At 35.1% G+C, this 19,921-nt stretch overlaps 3 protein-coding genes across 7 annotated transcripts; 1 reads left to right on the top strand and 2 right to left on the bottom strand.

Annotated features, from left to right (window-relative positions):
• Positions 1-206: 206 nt before the first annotated feature.
• LOC107907157 (uncharacterized) lies at positions 207-1,109 on the top strand. Its single transcript, XM_016834414.2, has 4 exons — positions 207-241; positions 313-605; positions 739-812; positions 930-1,109. The coding sequence occupies exons 1-4, from the start codon at positions 207-209 to the stop codon at positions 1,107-1,109; spliced, it is 582 nt and encodes a 193-aa protein (XP_016689903.2).
• A 9,513-nt stretch (positions 1,110-10,622) lies between these two features.
• On the bottom strand, positions 10,623-13,413 carry LOC107911211 (uncharacterized). 3 transcript variants are annotated; one of them, XM_016839091.2, is made up of 7 exons: positions 12,875-13,413; positions 12,392-12,518; positions 12,230-12,312; positions 12,011-12,074; positions 11,774-11,891; positions 11,467-11,621; positions 10,623-10,879 (listed from the first exon to the last, which is right to left on the bottom strand). In XM_016839091.2, exons 2-7 carry the CDS (start codon positions 12,449-12,451, stop codon positions 10,802-10,804), a joined length of 558 nt encoding a protein of 185 aa, XP_016694580.1. In that variant the 5' UTR covers positions 12,452-12,518; positions 12,875-13,413; the 3' UTR covers positions 10,623-10,801. The 3 variants fall into 3 exon arrangements, with proteins under 3 accessions (XP_016694580.1, XP_016694586.1, XP_040954118.1); XM_016839097.2 differs by having other exon boundaries at positions 12,392-12,500; positions 12,875-13,394; XM_041098184.1 differs by lacking the exon at positions 10,623-10,879 and adding an exon at positions 11,103-11,242 and having other exon boundaries at positions 12,392-12,500; positions 12,875-13,401.
• A 1,568-nt stretch (positions 13,414-14,981) lies between these two features.
• Positions 14,982-17,378, bottom strand: LOC107911202 (fumarate hydratase 1, mitochondrial). 3 transcript variants are annotated; one of them, XM_041098187.1, is made up of 7 exons: positions 16,953-17,378; positions 16,377-16,458; positions 16,137-16,231; positions 15,905-16,046; positions 15,766-15,795; positions 15,606-15,671; positions 14,982-15,378 (listed from the first exon to the last, which is right to left on the bottom strand). In XM_041098187.1, the coding sequence occupies exons 3-7, from the start codon at positions 16,169-16,171 to the stop codon at positions 15,292-15,294; spliced, it is 360 nt and encodes a 119-aa protein (XP_040954121.1). In that variant the 5' UTR covers positions 16,172-16,231; positions 16,377-16,458; positions 16,953-17,378; the 3' UTR covers positions 14,982-15,291. The 3 variants fall into 3 exon arrangements, with proteins under 3 accessions (XP_040954121.1, XP_040954119.1, XP_040954120.1); XM_041098185.1 differs by having other exon boundaries at positions 16,316-16,458; XM_041098186.1 differs by lacking the exon at positions 16,377-16,458.
• Between the last annotated feature and the right edge of the window lie 2,543 nt (positions 17,379-19,921).

Consider the following 19,921-nt stretch of genomic DNA (forward strand, 5'->3'; position numbering starts at 1 on the left):
GAGGGATCAGAGTAATATTAAAAGGGATTCGGGTCCCTATGGTTCTGGATAGCTCCCTAAGAAACATACGATATTTGGTAGGCCTTTGAAGCTTGAGGCACCAATTGTAGTGACCAAGATTCAACTGTGCAGTGATTGTGGGAAACGCCATCTGGGCGAGTGTTGGAGAAAGTTAAGAGCGTACCTCCGTTGTAGGTCGATAGAACATGGGGTTAGGGATTGCCCCTGTTGACCAGATTAGGTACCATCTACGACATAGACTCCGGCTCCAAGTTCTGTTTAGCCTCTGAGAGTGTCTTAGCAACCACCTAGAGGTCATGGTACTGGTAGAGGGGGTAATGGTTCGGGGAGAGGACGGAGAACACCAAGCAGAGGTGCAGGTCAGATTGAGACTCGACAGCTAGGACTGGTTTATGCGGCGAGATATCATGAGGATAGCGATGATGCTAATGTCATTGCAGGTACATTCTTTATCCATTCTGTTCTATACTATGCCCTCATTGATATTGGATCTACTCACTCGTATATTGCTAGTATTGTTTCTACGAATCTGGGTTTAACTGCTGAAAATACTGCTAAAGAATTTTCTGTGATTAGTCCTTTGGGTTAGTTAGTTCAGATTGATAGAGTATACAGAGGGGTACCCCTAGAGTTCAAGGGCACGGTGTTTCCAACTGATCTAATGGAGTTACCCTTTTAATGAGTTTGATTTGATTTTGGGAATTGATTGGCTCATAGAATATTGTGTCAGTCTAGATTGTGTAACTAAGAGAGTTACTCTGAGAACAACTGAGAATGATGAGGCGGTTATGGTTGGTGAGTGTCGAGATTACCTCTTTAATATAATCTTCGCTCTTGTGGCTGACAAGTTAGTCTGAAAGGGGTGCGAGACATACCTAGCCTATGTATCTGATTGTGTTCCCGCAAAGCTTTCTATGAGAGATATCCGCACTATAAGAGAATTCCTGAATGCTTTTCCTGAGGAATTTCCTAGAGTACCTTTAGATAGAGAGGTGGAATTTGGTATTGACCTATTACTAGGAACTGCTCTAGTGCCCATTATACCCTACCGCATGTCACTGAAAGAGCTGACCGAGCTAAAAGCGTAGCCTCAAGAACTTCTTGATAGGGGTTCATTCGATCGAGTGTGTCTCCGTAAGGGGCACTAGTGTTATTTGTTAAAAAGAAAGATAGATCGATGAAGATGTGCATAGATTATCGATAGTTGAACAAGTTGATAATCAAGAATAAGTACCCGTTATCAAGAATTAATGACATATTCAATCAATTTCGATGGACATCTATTTTCTCTAAAATTGATCTGCACTCTAGTTACCATCAGCTCAAGGTCAAAGAGACTGATGTGTACAAAATCACCTTCAGGACTTGTTGTAGACACTATGAGTTTCTGGTGATGCCTTTCGACTTGATGGATGCATTTCGGCTTGACGGATGCCTTTCGGCTTGATGAATGCCCCAGCAGTGTATATAGATTTAATGAATCAGGTGTTCTAACCGTATTTAGACCAATTAGTGATGGTTTTTATCGATGACATCCTGATCTATTCTAAAACTGAGTTTGGGCATGACAATTGCCTTCGCGTTGTACTTCAGATACTCCGAGAAAAAGAATTGTATGCTAAGTTCAGTAAGTGCAAGTTTTGGTCACAAGAAGTTAAGTTTCTAGGTCATGTAGTAACAGTGGAAGGGATCCGAGTTGATCCCAAGAAAATAGAAGCTATAGTTGAGTGGAAACAACTAAAAAAATGTATTTGAGCTTTACAGTTTCCTAGGTTTAGTCGATTACTACTGAAGGTTTGTCGAGGGATTTTCTCTGATTGCGTTACCGCTGACGAAGCTGTTACGTAAGAATGATCCGTTTGTGTGGTATGAGGCATAGTAGTCTAGTTTTGATAAGCTGAAGTCCGTTTTGACACAAGCTCATGTTCTAGTTCAATCAGAATCAGGTCGGGAGTTTGTGGTATACAGTGATGCATCACACATTGGGTTAGGATTTGTTCTGATGCAAGACGGTAAAGTGGTCACTTACGCGTCGTGATAGCTTAAGACACATGAGGGTAACTACCCTAAACATGATTTTGAGTTGGCTGTGGTTGTGTTTGCTCTGAAGATCTGGAAGCGCTATCTATATGGTGAAAGTTGTAACATTTACACCAATCACAAAAGTCTCAAATATCTGTTAACTCAAAAGAAATTAAACCTTCGTCAGTGTAGGAGGGTTGAGTTACTTAAGGATTATGACTGAACGATAGAGTGTCATTCGGGTAAGGCTAATGTGGTAGCTGATGCCCTCAGCCGTAGAGCGATGCCTAATCTGAGAGTAATGTTAGCTCATCTGAGTTTCGTTGAGGATGTAGGGCTGTTAACTAAATTACAGGTTAAATTAAATTGGGTCAAGCAGGTTTGAGCTAAACAGTTGAACGATAAATCCATAGTTCAGTGACTGCAACAGGTCGGCTCGAACAAAACTTTGGATTTCAGTTTGAACAGTGACAATGTTCTGTGTTTCAGAGGTCAGATTTACGTGTCTGACAATAAGGAGTTGAGGTAGTCGATCCTATATGAGGCGCATTGTAGTCTTTATGCTATGCATCTTGATGGGAACAAAATGTATCGGGACCTCCAAGAACTCTATTGGTGGCCCAGACTGAAATGAGAAGTAGTTACTTTTGTGTCACATTATCTAACATGCCAAAATGTTAAGGTTGAACATCAGTTTCCCTCAAGTTTGCTTCAGCCAATTAAGATTCCTTAGTGGAAGTAGGAGCGTGTAACGATGAATTTTTAATGGGTTACCTTTAACTGTCACTAAGAAAGATTCAGTTTGGGTCATCGTTGACCAGTTGACCAAGTTCGCTAACTTTATTCCTATCAAAACAGATTATTTCCTACAGAAGTTAGCTAAAATTGTATATTGCTGAAATTGTGAGGCTACACGGGATTCTAGTCTCAATTATCTCTGATAGAGATCTGTGATTCATATCTTAGTTCTGGAAGAAACTTCATGAGACTTTAGCCACCCAACATAATTTCAGTACTGCGTATCACCCTCAGACGGACGGACAGTCCGAGCGAGTCATTCAGATTCTAAAGGATATGCTTCAGGGTTGTGTAATAGATTTTCGAGGTAGTTGGGAGGATTATCTATCGTTGGCTGAGTTTGCATACAATAACGACTTCTAATCTAGTATTTAGATGGCACCCTACGAGGCCTTTGTATGGTCATAGGTGCCGTACTCCTTTATGTTGTACAAAATTAAGTGAACATTGAGTTTTGGGTCCCAGCTGGTTTCTGAAACTGAGAATACTATAAAATTGATTCGAGATCGTGTAAAAGCTGCATCTGGTCGACAGAAGTCTTATACTGATTTAAAAAGAAAAGATATCGAGTTTTCTGTCAGTGATCAAATGTTTCTAAATGTATCACTGTGGAAAAAGGTTTTTCAATTTGGATGCAAGGGCAAGCTGAGCTCGAGGTTCATTAGACCTTATCTCATTTTGAAATGTGTCGGATCTGTTGCGTATCAGTTAGAACTATCGATAGAGTTAGAACAAATGGTATCGATCTGATACATCGCACATTATTATTGTCAACGAGATCAAGTTGCAACTGGATTTAACATTCGAGGAGGAACCTATTCATATCATAAATCACGATGTTAAAGTCTTGAGGAAGAAAAATGTTCCTCTAGTTAAGGTTTTGTAGGGAAATCACGAGACTGAGGAAGTCACTTGGGAACCTGAAGATTTAATTCGGTAATAATATTCGTATCTGTTTGAGTTCGGTAAATTTCAAGGCCGAAATTTCTTTTAGGGGGAGAGAGTTGTAACACCCCAAAATTTTAACATTTGACTATTGATTTCTGTCATAATTAAGTGTCTGTATTTGTGGTTATGTTCTTTGCTTCTGTGGTCGAGGTCAAGAGTTTGAGTTGTAACATTAGAAATTTTGTTATTTATTTTAGGATAACCTCTACTCTATAGTTGCATATTTAAGTCTAATTTCATGTAAATCTATGTTAAGAATGAACATACTGGTTCACTGGTTAAGCATCTGTAATTTGTTTGGTCTTATGTTTGAGTCCCAGCGTATGCGTTAAGAAATATTTTGCTAACTATCGGATTTTTGGTTGGAAGTTAAACCAATTAATTTAACGTTCCTTTTTCTTTTTCGTTTTCTTTCTTCTGCTTCCTTTCGCTTGTCGTGTTAGTGGTTTCATTCATGTTGCCTCGTACCATCTACTTAGATATGTGCTCTTTACCTGTTACTGTTGTCGGTAAGTTTGTTTTTGGTAAACTTTGTGAATTGGTTGTGCAATTTCTGAAATTCCTTTTTGTCAAGAAAGTGGTTTTGTGATTAATGATGGAATCCTTGTTTTCGTGTTCGATTAATGACTTAAGAGAAAGCCTCGAGGACGACGGTCTTTCTAACACACGTAATTCGTGAACTTCATCTGAGTGCGGAAGTAATGGTTGTTAAATTGGGGTTTCGTGTTAAATTATATTGATGGCGCGTTAATATTAGTAATTGTGATGATTTCATATTAATTGGCAATTGACCGTCCATTTTAGGCCTTGGGAGTCTGTTGCGTTGTTATTGCACAAAATCTACTTTAAGTATGTGTCGAAAACCTCATTTTATGCGAATTTCAGTCGTTGAAAAACATGGTTGTCGACGCCACACAGCCAAGCACACGGGCATGTGTTCAGGCCGTGTGTGGCTATGTTAGTGCAGGGTTTACACGAACGTGTGTCTAGGCCGTGTAACTCACTGTTTGTGACTTAGGACCACACGGCTAGAGAAATAGGCGTGTGCCCAAGCCTTGTGAGTCATACAGGCAAGGGCACGGACGTGTCTCCAGGCCGTGTAACTCACCGTTTATATTTTAGAACCACACGGGTAGTGGACATGGGCATGTGCCTAGGCCGTATGAGTCACACGGGAAAGGACATGGGCGTGTGTCCAAGCCGTGTGAGCCACAAGGGCAAGGACATGAGCGTGTCCAAGCCGCGTGACATATAAATAGGGTTCGAATCTTGGTTTTTTAGGCCGTGAGTGTTGTCCAACACTAATACTGATCTCTCCAATGTTTGAATGATCTAAATTTGATGGTACGAGAACTCTCTAATGCTTTATGACTGACATATGGATAATATAACTGTATGTATACCGTAATGGCTATTTCTAACACTTAACTGTATTATTTATTTGTGAAATGAATGTGAATGATTGAACACATGTTGTGGATACTTGTAATCTGCATTTGCATGGGTTGAGATATTGTGAAGAAGGAAGTAATCTGTTCTGAATTAGTGGCTAAGCCACAATGCGTATAAATATGAATCTGGTGCTTTGTCGCATATCTGATGTAGCAGCTAAGCTACACCTCTGTAAACGTGTCAGACAGACACTCTATGGTGTGTAGGGTTAGTTGGACATTTAACGCCTTTGATGATGTGTTGGGGTGACCAAAGATGGCGTGTAGCGAATGGGGTAGAAATAATTGCATATGAATCCGATCTGTTCTATAAATGAAACCGAAATTACTTCTGCTTATGTAACTAATCTGTTTTGTATCTAAACTGAAATTGCTTCTGTTACTGAACCAAATCTTGGGATTTAGAAATAATCTTATAAATGAGTTCCAATTAAATGAATGTCTTTTACGCACTGAGTTCAGAAGTCATTTTGTTACTAACTGGATTTCAGGTGGTTCTCAAACTTGAACGGGTCGGTGCTACAGGAGCTCGGTCAAGCTTTTATCTTTCCTTTAAATACTACCATTAGGAATTTCAGTATTTTACGATATTATGATGTTTGGGAAGATTCTATACTTGGTTAATCGTTTTGTTTGATATTATATGTTGAATGGTTTATTTTGACTATGTTATAAATGTGGTATTTTTAATATCGATGATGTAACTCTCTAGACTTGGTCTAGACTCTAGGCCGGGTTTAGGGTGTTACACGAGCACTCCAAACGCTAGAGCTTCCATCATGCTGATAGTTAAGCAAGACAACCAAATCTTAGGTTAAACCTAATATTTTCACTTTAAACCTCAAATTTTTAGAAACATGCAGAACTTTTAAAAATGGTTCATGGAAACTCTTAACTTTGTTTTTTAAGTGTCATGTATACTGATGGGCTTAGAACCTTACCAGTTTACTAGTTTCCCTAGTTTTTCGACTTAAACCTCCCAATTGTCACTCTATGTAAAAGAGAAAATGAAATAGTCTAAGAGGAAATCATTTGAGGATTCATTTATCAACTATTTACAATCCTTAATACAAGGTCTCTAATCGCATATCAGTCGCTCATCCATAATCATTTTGTCTCCCACTAAGAGACCGACTGATTCTAATCCAACCGAACTAGACTTGGTTTTCAACCATGCTCCATTCTGCTTTTAACAATTCCTTATTTGTCAATAGAGACCGCCAACCACGTATCATCTACATGGCATCAATGTGTATGTCACGTTAGCAAAGTTAACATTTGTTAACTTTTCCATCCATTTTGGGATGATTTGACAAAAAATGCAAGTTCAAAGGCTAAAAGAGGTGAAAAATTAAATTGAGGACTAAAATAATTTTTTTTTTGGAAAGTTAGAGGGCAAAAAAAGTCATTATATCAATTAAAAAGTATTAGGTATATATTATTTCTAAGATTTAAAATTAAAAAAAATGTAACTTTATTTCTAAAATTTAAATTTATTTTAAACATTTTAAATTAAGTATTATTTATAACTTTATTTCTAAGCTTACCTATAATATATATTAAAATTATCATATTATAACAATTTTATCTTTCAAAATTTCGTCATTATAATTAAAACAGAAATTATATTCATAATATTACAAATATATTGTATTTCAAAAACTTAAGTAGATTTTTTTGGTGATAAAGAGAAAAATTACAAGAAATAAACTACGTTGATTAGCCTAATTCCCTATACGAGGGTTTTCCAAACATTTGCAGTCCTTGACTTCTCGAGTGAGCCAAATTGGCCAGGCTATTAGCTTCCTGGTTCTTTGCTCTGAGTATGTAATAAATATTCCAGTTAGAAATCCGAGACAGTAACTGAAGAATCTTCTTAATCAAAGCCTTGTTAGACCCTCCTACAGAACTCTCCTGAATGGTAATCACCACTTCAAGACTATCAGATTGAATCATCACATTATCCAAGCCATGATCAATTAAGATGTTTAGACTATCCAATATGCCCTACAATTTAGCCTCAAACACTGAATAGCTTCCTAAAAACCTATTATATCCAATGATCCACTCCCTATTTCAATTTCTTACAACCCCTCCTGCTGTTGCAAAATCATCCTTAATCCTAACGGAACCATCTATATTTAAAAAAACCCATCCTTCTAACAAAATGGAACACGTGTTCATATTCCTCCCTGTATTCATTTGACTCTGATCAATCTTTAAAGCATGTTTGATCCAACTATACGAGGATCTGATAATATTAAAACTACTCCATGTCCCACCCTAAAAAATAAAGAGATTACGATCCTTCCAAATACGCCAAATGATCCTGAAAAAACATTCCCAATCAACCTCCCCAAAGCAAATGTCATACTGATTATGCAAGTTGGACACTATCCATTCCTGAATATTACTAGAGTAGAACCTGATAAGTCAATCAGTGGGAATTAGAAGTTTCCAAATTTTACTCGCTGTCGAACAATCTCTTAAACTAAAAATAACCATTTTCCACATTCATTATATGGATTTGTTGAGTGGGCTTCCAAAGATTCTGAATCCTATTTTGTAAAATAGAGTAAGACATATTCCGACCAAGTAATTTTACGACCACCGTGGTCGCCATCTCTCTAAAAAGAATCTGTTGGATTCTCTCAGAAAAGTTGATAGCGGGAATACCATTCATCATAGATCTCACCAAGTCACCATCAAGAAACTCAAAATCCTCATCTCTACCTGAATTAGGGGCATCTAGACCCAGAAGTTTAACCCTCCATGAGACTTCCAAAATAAGAAAAGAGTCCACAACCATTTCATTGTTCACACCAGAAACCAAGTCCTTAAAAGAGAACTTTTTTAATAGTTCTATCTCCAATCAAATTCTCACTACCTCCGATTTCAGACATTTTTTTATAACAATATAAGAAACTGGTAACTTTAAAAAGCCACTAATCACATATTTAATTAATGTGTGATTATTTAAATAATAAATGTTTTAAAAAACTAGTATATTAACTTATAAGGTAGGAATTTTTTTATGTGGCATACCTATTTTGTGAGAAGTATTGTCATTGCTTGCCACATCACCATCTTTTATACTAAATGTAGACGTTATTGTTTAAAAGTAAGGGGTAAACTACAAAATTAGTCACTTTTGTTTGTCTTAGATTACATTTTAATCACTTATGTTTGAAATGTTATGTTTTAGTCACTTACGTTATCGTTTTGTTACGAAGTGGTCACTCTATCTTTAAGCTCCGTTACCTCCCTAATGGTGGTCCTACGTGGCAGTCCAAATGGGTTTTAAATGCCAACTTGGATATCCTACGTGGCAATCCAAATTGAATTTATTTAATTAAAAACTTATTTTCATTCCAACAACTGGACATCCAAGTTGGCATTTAAAACCCATTTGGACTGCCACGTAGGATTACTGTTAGGGAGGTAATGGAGTTCAATGGTAAAGTGACCACTTCGTAACAAAATGATAACGTAAGTGACTAAAACGTAACATTTCAAACATAAGTGACTAAAATGTAATCTGAGGCAAACAAAAGTGACTTTTTTTGTAGTTTACCCTAAAAATAAGGAATAAAATTGATTGAATTAAAAAAAAACTTTAAATAATTAATTACAAGTTTAATATTATAATATTAATGTACCTTAAAAATACATAAGGCTAGAAATTGATTTAAATGATCAAAGGAATAAAAAAAATCTTACACAAATAGAAACATTTCGATATCAAAACTGTAAAAATATCATATTGAAATCTATTTCATTTTATTTTAAAATGAAAATGTATGTATGAATAGGATGGTTACATAGAGATAATTGGATAAAAGAACTAATCTAAATGCTTAAGTGTCAGTTTTAGGAGCTAAACACGTTCATAAATGGTTACGTTACGAAAGATTTATGACAACCGCATAAATTTCAATATGGATCCCACCAGTCCACCGCCCCTTTTCCGCTTCAAACCACTCCACCGTCCTATAATTTAGTCAAAGGCCATACAAGAGTTGCTTTTAATGTTAATGCTTAAGCGCGTCATCTTAAGAAAGGGGGAAGACGTTTCGTGATTTGGCAAGAGGAAAATGGGGATTGGATTGACCCAAGGAATTTCTGTACTGTATAATGAGTTAATAAAAACACATCACATACTATACTATGTGCAAAAAAACTTTTCATATAAACTTTACCATTTACCCTCAAACCTCAAATCTATGTGAGTTTTACTGACTGAAAACAAATTATGAGAAATAATGTGACACCTCAAACTTTACCCCGATACTCTATTGTTGCATATTTATATTTCCAAACACTGTCAAAGCTGGCCGTATCCCAATAGCAGTTTTGCCACAGATACTTACGTATCTTCCGTCGATTCTCATCAGGACTCCAAGTTGATTTTCAAATCCTTTTGGTATGGAAGAATCATAGTCATGAACAACCCGCCGAGTGCTGAGTCATTCAAAGCTGGATAATTTTGGAGGTGCGGGGTTCCTCGCATGCGAAGCGAGCGCTCTACCGTATGAGCTACACCCCCGAATGGTTTTCAAGTGAAGTGTTATTTTAAAAACGTATACTAGAATTTCACATCCACTGAAAAGATACTCGCTAGTTTCATATTATTACTGCATATATTTCCGACTCCATTCCAAGTAAATAGGAATAATGTTTTTAATTTTATAAGGAGATTTATTGTGTTTCTTAAAATAATGATAAATTAAATCTTGAAATTCTTCATTCTTTTTGAATTACTCGTATTCAATGTATGGATATAAACATACAACCTTCAAAATCTTACAAATTTATTAAAAAATATTTTGTATTAGATACATACTATATCAAACACTCAAACCTAAATATAAGTATATTTACTTACTAATTTCAAAATAATACTATTAATTTAAAATTATTGAAAATAACAATTAGGTCCTTCATCATCTCCTAAAACTTTTCAATTTCCTATTTAATATATAAAGATTTTTTCTTTATAGTGGTCTATTCATTATTATTATTATTATTATTTTGTTACTTTTTTGTCGAATAACTAAAAACAGTTCTGCTTTTTTATCAAACCATCATACTTTTTATGATTCACATTGAACATAGAAACAAGTCATTAAAGATAAAAAAAAATATTAACTGGAGTTAGTTGGGACGTAAGGATCTCTCCTACTTTAACCAGTGATCATTCGATCCTCACTTTGGGTATGAACTAGTTTTAAAATTCGTAACTAGTATTTACCCCTTAATGGATCTATAGAATACGGAAAATTAGTCACTGAGCTCGCTCTGATGAATACATTGTGAAACTAATAAAAGATATAAAGAATTTATTTAAATTTGGCGGTACTAAGTTAATTGAAGAAGCCCAAGTAAGAAATCAAAGTTTGTCATTTCTAAATTTAAGGAATCCTCAAAGATGGATGATGTTTTATTAATGGAAAGTGGCATCCTATATTTACTTTCACTAGACAATTTGTTAGTAACTATAACTTTCACCTTATATTTACAACTTACTGTTACAAAATCTGTAAATGATTCTACTTTTTACTTTAACCATTTGGAACTAAAACATCAGATTCAGAAACCACCTTGCAGCCTGTCTGCAAAGCCGATAGCCAGGTGTCCACCTACCAAAACACAGAAAATAATAAAACTCAAATTTGATCAATGCAAAATTTACATGGACACAGTGAAATTATCTGATTTTCTTCAACCTTACTATATATGCTTAGAGGTGTATATATAGATGATAGAATTCGAATCTCAACTTATTAGCTGTGTGTGCATAACGGTGATTATATGTACTAATCAAATAGACTAAGGGTGAGTTTGGATGGGCGGTGCGTTTACCTGCGGTTAGTGTAAAAACAACGGTGGCGGTGAGATTAGATACTGTAACGATACTATAGCTTGAGACAAAAAGTAAGCTAAACGCACCGCACTGCACCCAATCCCCATCCAAACTCACCGTAAGTCTTGAGTTGACCTTGCTATATAGAGAGAAAATTAAACATATTACACTCAGTAACATAGCTTAGCTTCATCTTAATAAATTACAAATAAGCAAATGCGGAATTGACCTCAACTTACACAGGCTCAGTACTCAGCAGCAAGCATACTTTACAAAAATAACATGAAGCAATAACGTTTATGAGTTTAGAACAGCACATTGTACTCTGTTCATATATATGCATATTAAAGACGCATTGTTTACCTGTATTTGAGAAACATGTGAACATTCATAGCGCAGTCCTTGGCGAGTTAAGATATAAAAGGAATATCGTGTTCCTTCATCTTCTCTCGTGAAACTTGGCAAGGAACCTACTTCCACAACATCGGACAGTAGGGTGGAATCCTGAGGGCTCAAATCTGCAGATTGTAAATTAAGAAGTTGATTATCAAGTCATGTTTATAATTAATATACCAACCTGTTTCATGTATCCTTCAATCTTACTAGTTTACTTATTGCTTTTTCAAAGTTTAGCTCCATTTGAAACTTAATTCATCAAAGGGTTAATTACCTGTGGAGAGTAAATAGAAGAATATACATTGGCCGTGAAGAACAATGAATCGAGGAAGCCAATCGTTGATTTTGGTATCATCGATAGGAGCAGGTTCTCCGGGTAAAGCTGTCCATCTCTGAGAATGAAAGATATGTAGGAAGATCATTAACCAGGAGAGTAACAGTACTGCAAGAACAAAGAGCTGGATGCAGGATAAACTTGATACAAATGATAGCAAAATTGGAAAATGCATACGGTTCGAATGTACAAATAGCCAGAAAGTCGAGCCGATCGCAAAATCCCATCGATATGTTCCAACCTGCAATGACACAGAAACATCATCACATGCAAAAGTATCCAAATCTGAATATTACGTAGGAATATTATTTGCTAGACCTCAAGAACTAAAGGTTCATATATAGTTGACCAAAATATACATAATAGTTCAAAGGACAAGATTCAGCTCTCCTTTACCGAGCTTTCATGTGAGCTTCTCTCTCTTCTATATCAGCGAGTTCCGATCTAAGTGATTCCAACTCTGCAGCCGTTAACTGAACCTGAAAATGGAGGTGACTAAGGGATGTATGATAATCAATGACAACCAAATGGGAAGTTCAAAGAGGCTGTTAAATGAACCTTTTGCTGACCATCAGCACCAGTCCAAGGCAGTCCCCGCAAACTGAACAGATTCAACATGAATGCACCACTTCTCAATCTTTGCCGAGACTATAAACTGCTACGGGACCTATCCTAAAGCGGAACCCTTCAATATTGAGATAACATGTATATCAAAAGAATAATCAATCACTCATGCTTCCTAGATTTAGAATTAAAATCTCATAAATCTACTTTGTCATAAAATTCGTATCTAACCCACTTACAGGGACAAGGTTTTCATGAACCGGGAACAATTAAACCATTGAATTTTCAATTTTTTTTACATCAAAGTGAATCAATTAACCCGTAATTAACAGCTCAAACTATTACAAAAAGAGAACAAATTATGCCCCATATTCGAAAGCTAAAACAACAAACTAAAAGCAAAGCAAGAAAACTAATAAAACCAAAATCCCATTAACCAAAGTAAATAAGTAAAAAAAAAGGTTCTGCAGAGCTTACAGAAGTTGATCTCTTTTTGTATACGCAGCAGGAGCAGAAAAAGAAAGAATAAGTTTGAATGATACAGATAATGATTTGGTTATAGAAAAAGAATTTCTAACAAAAGATGAAGAGATATTTTTCTCTTATCGCTGTTGTGTTAACGGGAAGTGTTTTGACTTTCCTCAAACTTGTACATAACCATGACCGGTGGGTAGAGTCGTTTCTGTATGATCGTATTGCTTAATGTTAAAAGACCATTATACACCCATCTTTTCTTGTTTTTTCCCTTCGGCTCATGGAGTGAAAGAAAAGGCTTGATAATCTGCGTTACCAACGCTGCCCCTGTTGATCCATTGATCAGTGCTGGATGCTTGATTGAGTCAAACAATTCCATGAGCCCAATCTCTGATCCATCATTTATCTCTTCGCATCCACTGCCTAATACAATTGTTACCATACCGATAATCTTGATTTATGCGTATGCTGTTTACTCTAGGTGATACATAGGTAAATAGAAATTCTAAGGGGAAAGTGAGTCCGAGTAGTTCCTTACTTTCGCCTTAGTGCCTTGGTGATCTAATCAAGAGATTACTCAAAATTGATTTCAGGTAACAACCTCCACGTGAAGATCTTGATAGTTGAGGACAAAGCTAATAATTGTAGTATATCACTTAGGGCCAGTTTTTCATTACTTTTCAAAACTGCTGTGGAAACGTACTTTTGAGAAGTACTTTTGAGAAATACTTTTGAAAATTTTGATTGTTTGGTATTGTTGTTAAAAAGTGCTTTTGAAGAATAAAATGTCCATTTTAGACATGATATTATAAAGTAACAAATATGTATTTAAATAATATTCAAATTAGTTAATATTATGATTTTTAGCAAAAATATAAAAAATATTTTATTATAACTTATGGTTAATATTTTAATATATAAAATTAATTTTAAATATTTCTAAGTAATTAATATTAATTAATTATTAAATTTAATTAGAATATATAAACTATATTTAAATATTTAAATATAATAATTAAATATTTGTAATTGGATATTGACACAATTGTATTATTATAAAAATTATTTTTTATTTTTAATTAATGCTTTCAACACATTTGTATTATTTTATTTTAAAATGTATTTAAATATATAACTCATATTAGATATTAACATAACATAGAAAACATAAACCTAACAAATTAAAATATTACATATATTTGGATTGAAGTTTTAAAAAGGAATAATATTTATATATCAAATATAAATACTAAAAATTTTACAATAGCATTTACAATTTAAAGTGAATTCATTAAACTAGAAGCTATAGCATCTCTTGTTAATTCCATTTCAAAACCACTTAAATTATTTGATTCACCGTCATCATCACTATTATCGTCGTCGTTGTCATCATCATCACTTTCCTATTAGCAAGGAAGGATTTAGTGGAATAGTAAGCATCTTGTTTTGGATTTGGTAATTAAATTTTAAATAACAATAATAATCTCACATTCAAAAAGTAATATTTTATTAATTTAGTTAGAGAATGCAAAAATTATAAACAAGCCTAGTTAAACTCGATGTAAAAAAGCTTAATCAAACTTGAACATGAGCTTAAAAATGATGCTCGATCGAGCTTGAGCAAAGTATCAAACATTGAATTTTAAATGAGCACGACTCGACTCAATTACACCCTAATTATTTATCAACTTGATTATTCGGGGTGTTGATTGGTCAAAGAAGGATTATAAACTCATTTTGATTACTGCTAGAAACACCTTAACCATGGTGGATAACGATCAGTAGGGATGGGAAAGCTACCGGTACTATTGGACTTGTCAAACAAAACATGGTGTTATGCTCACTAGAACTTGATTGGTAGATAAATGAGCAAAGCTAGTTATAATGACTACGGTGGCAATAGTAGAAAAATTCTTCCAAAAATCGAACTTACTAGCTTCATCACTGAATGTCATCATTTTGCATCTCTCCAAATGAAAGCTTTTTTTCTTTTTTCTCCTTTTTGGTGTTCAAGAGAAAATATACACATTTTGCAGTACTGTTACATGAATAACTTAAATGAAAGGCAACACCTTTAACATACATAAAAAAGGATTCAAGAGCATTAGTATGTACCAAAACTCGATGCCATCTCTTTTATTTTGCCTTCAACTTTACTTCAATCAGTCTCCTTACAAATGAGGGAGGTTTTCCCCTTATTAGTCAATCCGCGACTGTTATTTTTTTTCACTACATAAGCTGCATAAACAATTCCAAGCAAATGGGAAACCTCAATAATATTGTTTTCCATAATCAGAATATGAAGAAAATCGCGGTCGGATTCTATTTTGTAATTTGACTGAGAAAAATGGTCTTAAAATTAATTAAAATCTAAGCAATTGCTGCTCAAGTCTCCTCTAGCAAAAAAAAAAAAAAAAAATTCAGTCAGATGGGCCAATCATTTTCTCTGGGACCACAAGAGTGTCAAATTCTTCGCTTGTGAGCACACCAAGGCTCAATGCTGCTTCCTGCAGAAGATAAGCATAGAAACAAGTGTAGGTCATATTCAGTATTTCAGCCATCAAAGGAAAGGATTAGGACAAACATTGAAACAGTTCCATATGAGAACAACTTAAGTGAGGTCGAATTTCCATATTAAGATGTCAGTAAGCACAACAAAACAAAGTCATTGCTATCCATGATCGCATCAAAGATACTCAAGAAGTGAACCATAAAGAGAAGAAACAAATCTCACCTTCAAAGTGGACCCCTCCTTGTGTGCTTTCTTGGCAACTGCTGCAGCATTGTCGTAACCAATTTTCTGAAAGCAAAGAGATCATTAGAGACGTGTTCAAAATGCAAAAGACTCATTGAGGAACAACTGATCCTAGATAGAAGCAGGGAAGAGAACTTACAGGGTTCAAAGATGTGACAAGCATTAGAGATTGCAAGACCATTCAAAATGTCACAAGACAACATATGATCATTAGCTTGACAATCTATCATATGGTATCAAAATAAAATTAAAACATTCAAGATGTGGCATCAACTGACCTCATGCAGTAATTTAGAAATTCTTTCCCTATTGGCTTGAATTCCCCTCACACAGTTCTTCTCAAATGAAGCAAATGCGTCACCCAGCAATCTTAATGACTGATAGCAAAGGACAATGATCATCAATGAATGAAAATGACCACTGAATAAGAAAAATGCTGAAACCATCAGAATAATGCCAACCACACTCACACACACACACAAAAGAGGGTTATCCAAATTGCAGACAAACCTTCCCAGTAAGCGTATGTCATTTGCAACCTTCATCAGGGACGTAGCAACAGTGTTTAGGGCTCCGCTAGTTTCAACAAAGGCATCATGTGCAGCCTGATTAAAGAGAAATAAATATTCATGAATGTGTAACTATTTTGCATGACAACTTAAAATGGAAAAATAATCAATTCCTTCAACCTAAAACAAAATGGAAAAATAAATAAATAAAAGCTTGATCAGAGAGAGCTAAGAGATTCCCCAAAGCTTCAAACTTATTTTCTGCTGTGACAAATGGCAAGTTTGTCTCATCTGCTACGGCAGCAGCAATTTTTGCATCAAACCTAGATCAATTTTAACATTGGGCATTGTCAAGTTCAGTACGAGAATCCTAAAGGAACATTGTTATGATGATAAATAATGCTCTCAAACAAATAGTTCATTCTTTATAATAATTTCAGTTTTAAGTTTGCATTTAGTAAATTTGGTAACAGCAGCTTCAAGCCATGGCATAGCAGATGCAACATCTATTAATATAAAAATAATATCTAGAAAGTTTACTCAGGTGCACTAGCTTTAAACAAACATTCAATGACCAAAGAGTATTTCTGAGGCTCTGACCATAAAATATAAGAGATAAAACATGAATTATAGCTTAAATATCATAAAGGGCTTGGATCTTAATAAATCAGAGAGCAATATTAAAGCAACCAGGTAAAATAAATCAACTATATAGCATCAGAATAAAACGAACAAAAGAAAACCAACTGAAATTGACAAAGGAAAATAGACATAATTACAAAATCAGAGAAGCAATGTTCAAGGCTAAGTAACATACCCTTTCTTTGTGTTCAATCCAAAACAAGATGAGGGCAAAGAACCAGCGTAGCAGCAGAGGGAACCAGTAGAGAGCAGGGAGCAGCGTAGCAGCAGGTACTGGGCGTCGTGTGGCTAAAAAGGTAAAGTAACTAGCCCAAAAGTACTTTTTGGCTGAAAAGCTAAAAAAATCTACTTGTCATCTGCCCAAACTGAGAATTTGCTATCAAATGAATGGTGTTCTTCATTACTTTTCAAAGAAAAGTACTTTTCTAGCTAAAAGCTCATCTCAGCCGCAATGAAGAACACAGCCTTAGAGGCGCTGAGGAATATACATCAGTGGCAATTGTGCTTTCTAAGAACTTACCCTAAATTTGGAGATGCATTTGAGTAATTGATTCTAAATTCAAGTTAAATCGACATAAATTATTAATTTATGAATTGAGGTTGAATAAGTGAGATTAATTTGTAATTGTTCCTTTTTCTTGCATTCATTTCGTACACTCTTTACATTTATTTTCTTTATTAATTGTTGACCTATATTAGTTAGTGAGTCAAGTCAATTGGTTGAAGCCACTTGAACATTTTCTTATGGGTTTTGAAATTACCTCGATTTGCACTTGTTTTGAGTTATTGTATAACATGTTTGCAACTGATCTAAACTTCTTCCAATCTTGCATACATGTTGCCATCTAGGTAATTATTCCATCAACTCTTGTAACATTAGATTAGATGTTCCTTGTATTTCTCCATTTTTGATCATTCATCAAATTGTAACAATGGGATCTTATATATTCGACTTTCCAAAATGATAACAAAGAGATTTTTTTATTCTTCTTTTTACCTACCTTAAAAGATGAAGTAGCAACCATCTCTTTAGATTTAACAAAAACTGAAGGAGATATAAGTTTCTTAACAGTGTAATCAAGTTCATTATGGCCAGGTTCAAATCTTTCAACAATTGAGATATCATAATTTTGGCTTTCATATTTTATGAGAATGGCTTTGGAATCATTTGACTCTTGTTGTAACGCCCATTGCCCGAACCGACCACCAGTTCTAAGCTACAGAATGCTACACTAGTTACCGGAGTAACTACAAACAATTTATAATTCAATTCACACCATTAACATTCAATTATAGGCAATTTGAGTATATAAAATTATATACATACATTTCTACGTCTTATACGAGCTTATGAAAGTTGTAACGCTAACTCGAGATCAAATTAGGACAAAACTGTAACATTTTTAGAACTTCAAGTTGAAGTCGCGATGTCGGGGGTTCCTCGTCGCAATGCAACATACTGACTAGTTCTCGTCCTAGCGACCAATACTCGACATTGTGTCGTAGCATGGTAACTTGATCTTGTTGCGATGTGACAAACTGTTTCTGCAATTTCTAATGAAACTCCAACTTGCAATTTCCAATTTAACTACTTTACACATTCATACCATAATTTCAAACAAAACATACAATCTTTATGAATCAAATATGAACAAACAACTTGATTAATAATGTACCAATGTTACTGTAACACCCCTAATTTGTCTCTGTCGCCGGATTAGGGTTATGGAGCATTACCAAAAAATTGGAAACATTTAAACATCATAACATCCAATAATTAAAATGTATCATAAACCATTCATTCTCATATGCATAGTCCCTAAATCGAGCCTTTGAGGCCCTAAAAAATAACTTGGAAGCAATTTGGGACCAATTTGAAACAAATTAGAAAGTTTAGGAAAAATTCGTAAAAATTGGAAACAGGGGTCACACGGCTGTGTGGCCAGGCCGTGTGGAATCACCCCGGGCCATGTAACTTTCGAACAAGGGATACACGGCAGCGTCCCAACTCGTGTCCTTACCTGTGTAACTCATTGAGTAGGGCCACACGCCCGTGTGCCAGGCTGTGTAACTCTCGAAGTTGCCCCACACGCTCGTGTGCCAAGCCATGTGCTAGGCCGTGTAACTCACTGACTTGAACCTTAAAGAATCTTTAGATGACACACAGCCGTGTCGCTAGGCCGTGTGCTTCACACGGCTGTGTCACACGCCCGTGTTCCAAACCGTGTGAACCCAACATTTACTTAAAATTAAGCCATTTCAAAATCATTTCATGCATAAACATATAATCCAATTATGCACACTTTAAAGGTACTTAAACATCATCCAAGCACACATAAAGATACCATTTCAAAGATCCTAATTTAACTAATCAATATGCCATTCAAAGGCACCACAACTACATCAAAACACTATTTACCAAATCATGTTAATATTACCTAATTCCATGCATAAAGATCTAGTTCTATCATGTACTTAAACACATCTTAAATGACCATTATCAAACCAACATCTCATACGAAAAGGCCATACACATCCATTACCTAAAAGTGACCGAAGAAACCTAATTTAACAAGCATTACAAGTCTATCATCCACACATAAACATCAAGGCACAAAACATACCAAATTTGCCATTTACACACCCACTATATACCATTACAAAATAACCTATACATGATAGTATTTCCATTTCCATACATGATAACCTAGCTCAAATATGAACTAAAACATGTCACAAGTAATCATTTTCAAGTCATCATAGACATGACAATATAACCTTATAAACAAGCAATTAAAGTAATCAAAATCACATAACTTGGTAAGGGATCAAAGTGTACCAAACCAACATAGCTTTCCAAAGCTCATACATGCCAAAACACTATTAACACATACACCATAATACCATTACAAATCACCCTATACATGCCATTATAAACCTTAGCTAAATTACTCAAAAGCTACCGAATTGTCTACTGGATAGTGTGATAGGTCTCCGACAAGCTTTCAACCAATCGAGCTTCCGAAAATCTATAAAACAAAGGAAAATAACTACATAAGCAATGAATGCTTAGTAAGCTCGTATAAACTTAAAACATAACTTACCATTTCAATAATGAAATTGATAGAATAAGTATAAACCTTT

This window comes from Gossypium hirsutum, chromosome D08, assembly GCF_007990345.1.
Source record: "Gossypium hirsutum isolate 1008001.06 chromosome D08, Gossypium_hirsutum_v2.1, whole genome shotgun sequence".
Taxonomy (NCBI): Eukaryota; Viridiplantae; Streptophyta; class Magnoliopsida; order Malvales; family Malvaceae; genus Gossypium; species Gossypium hirsutum.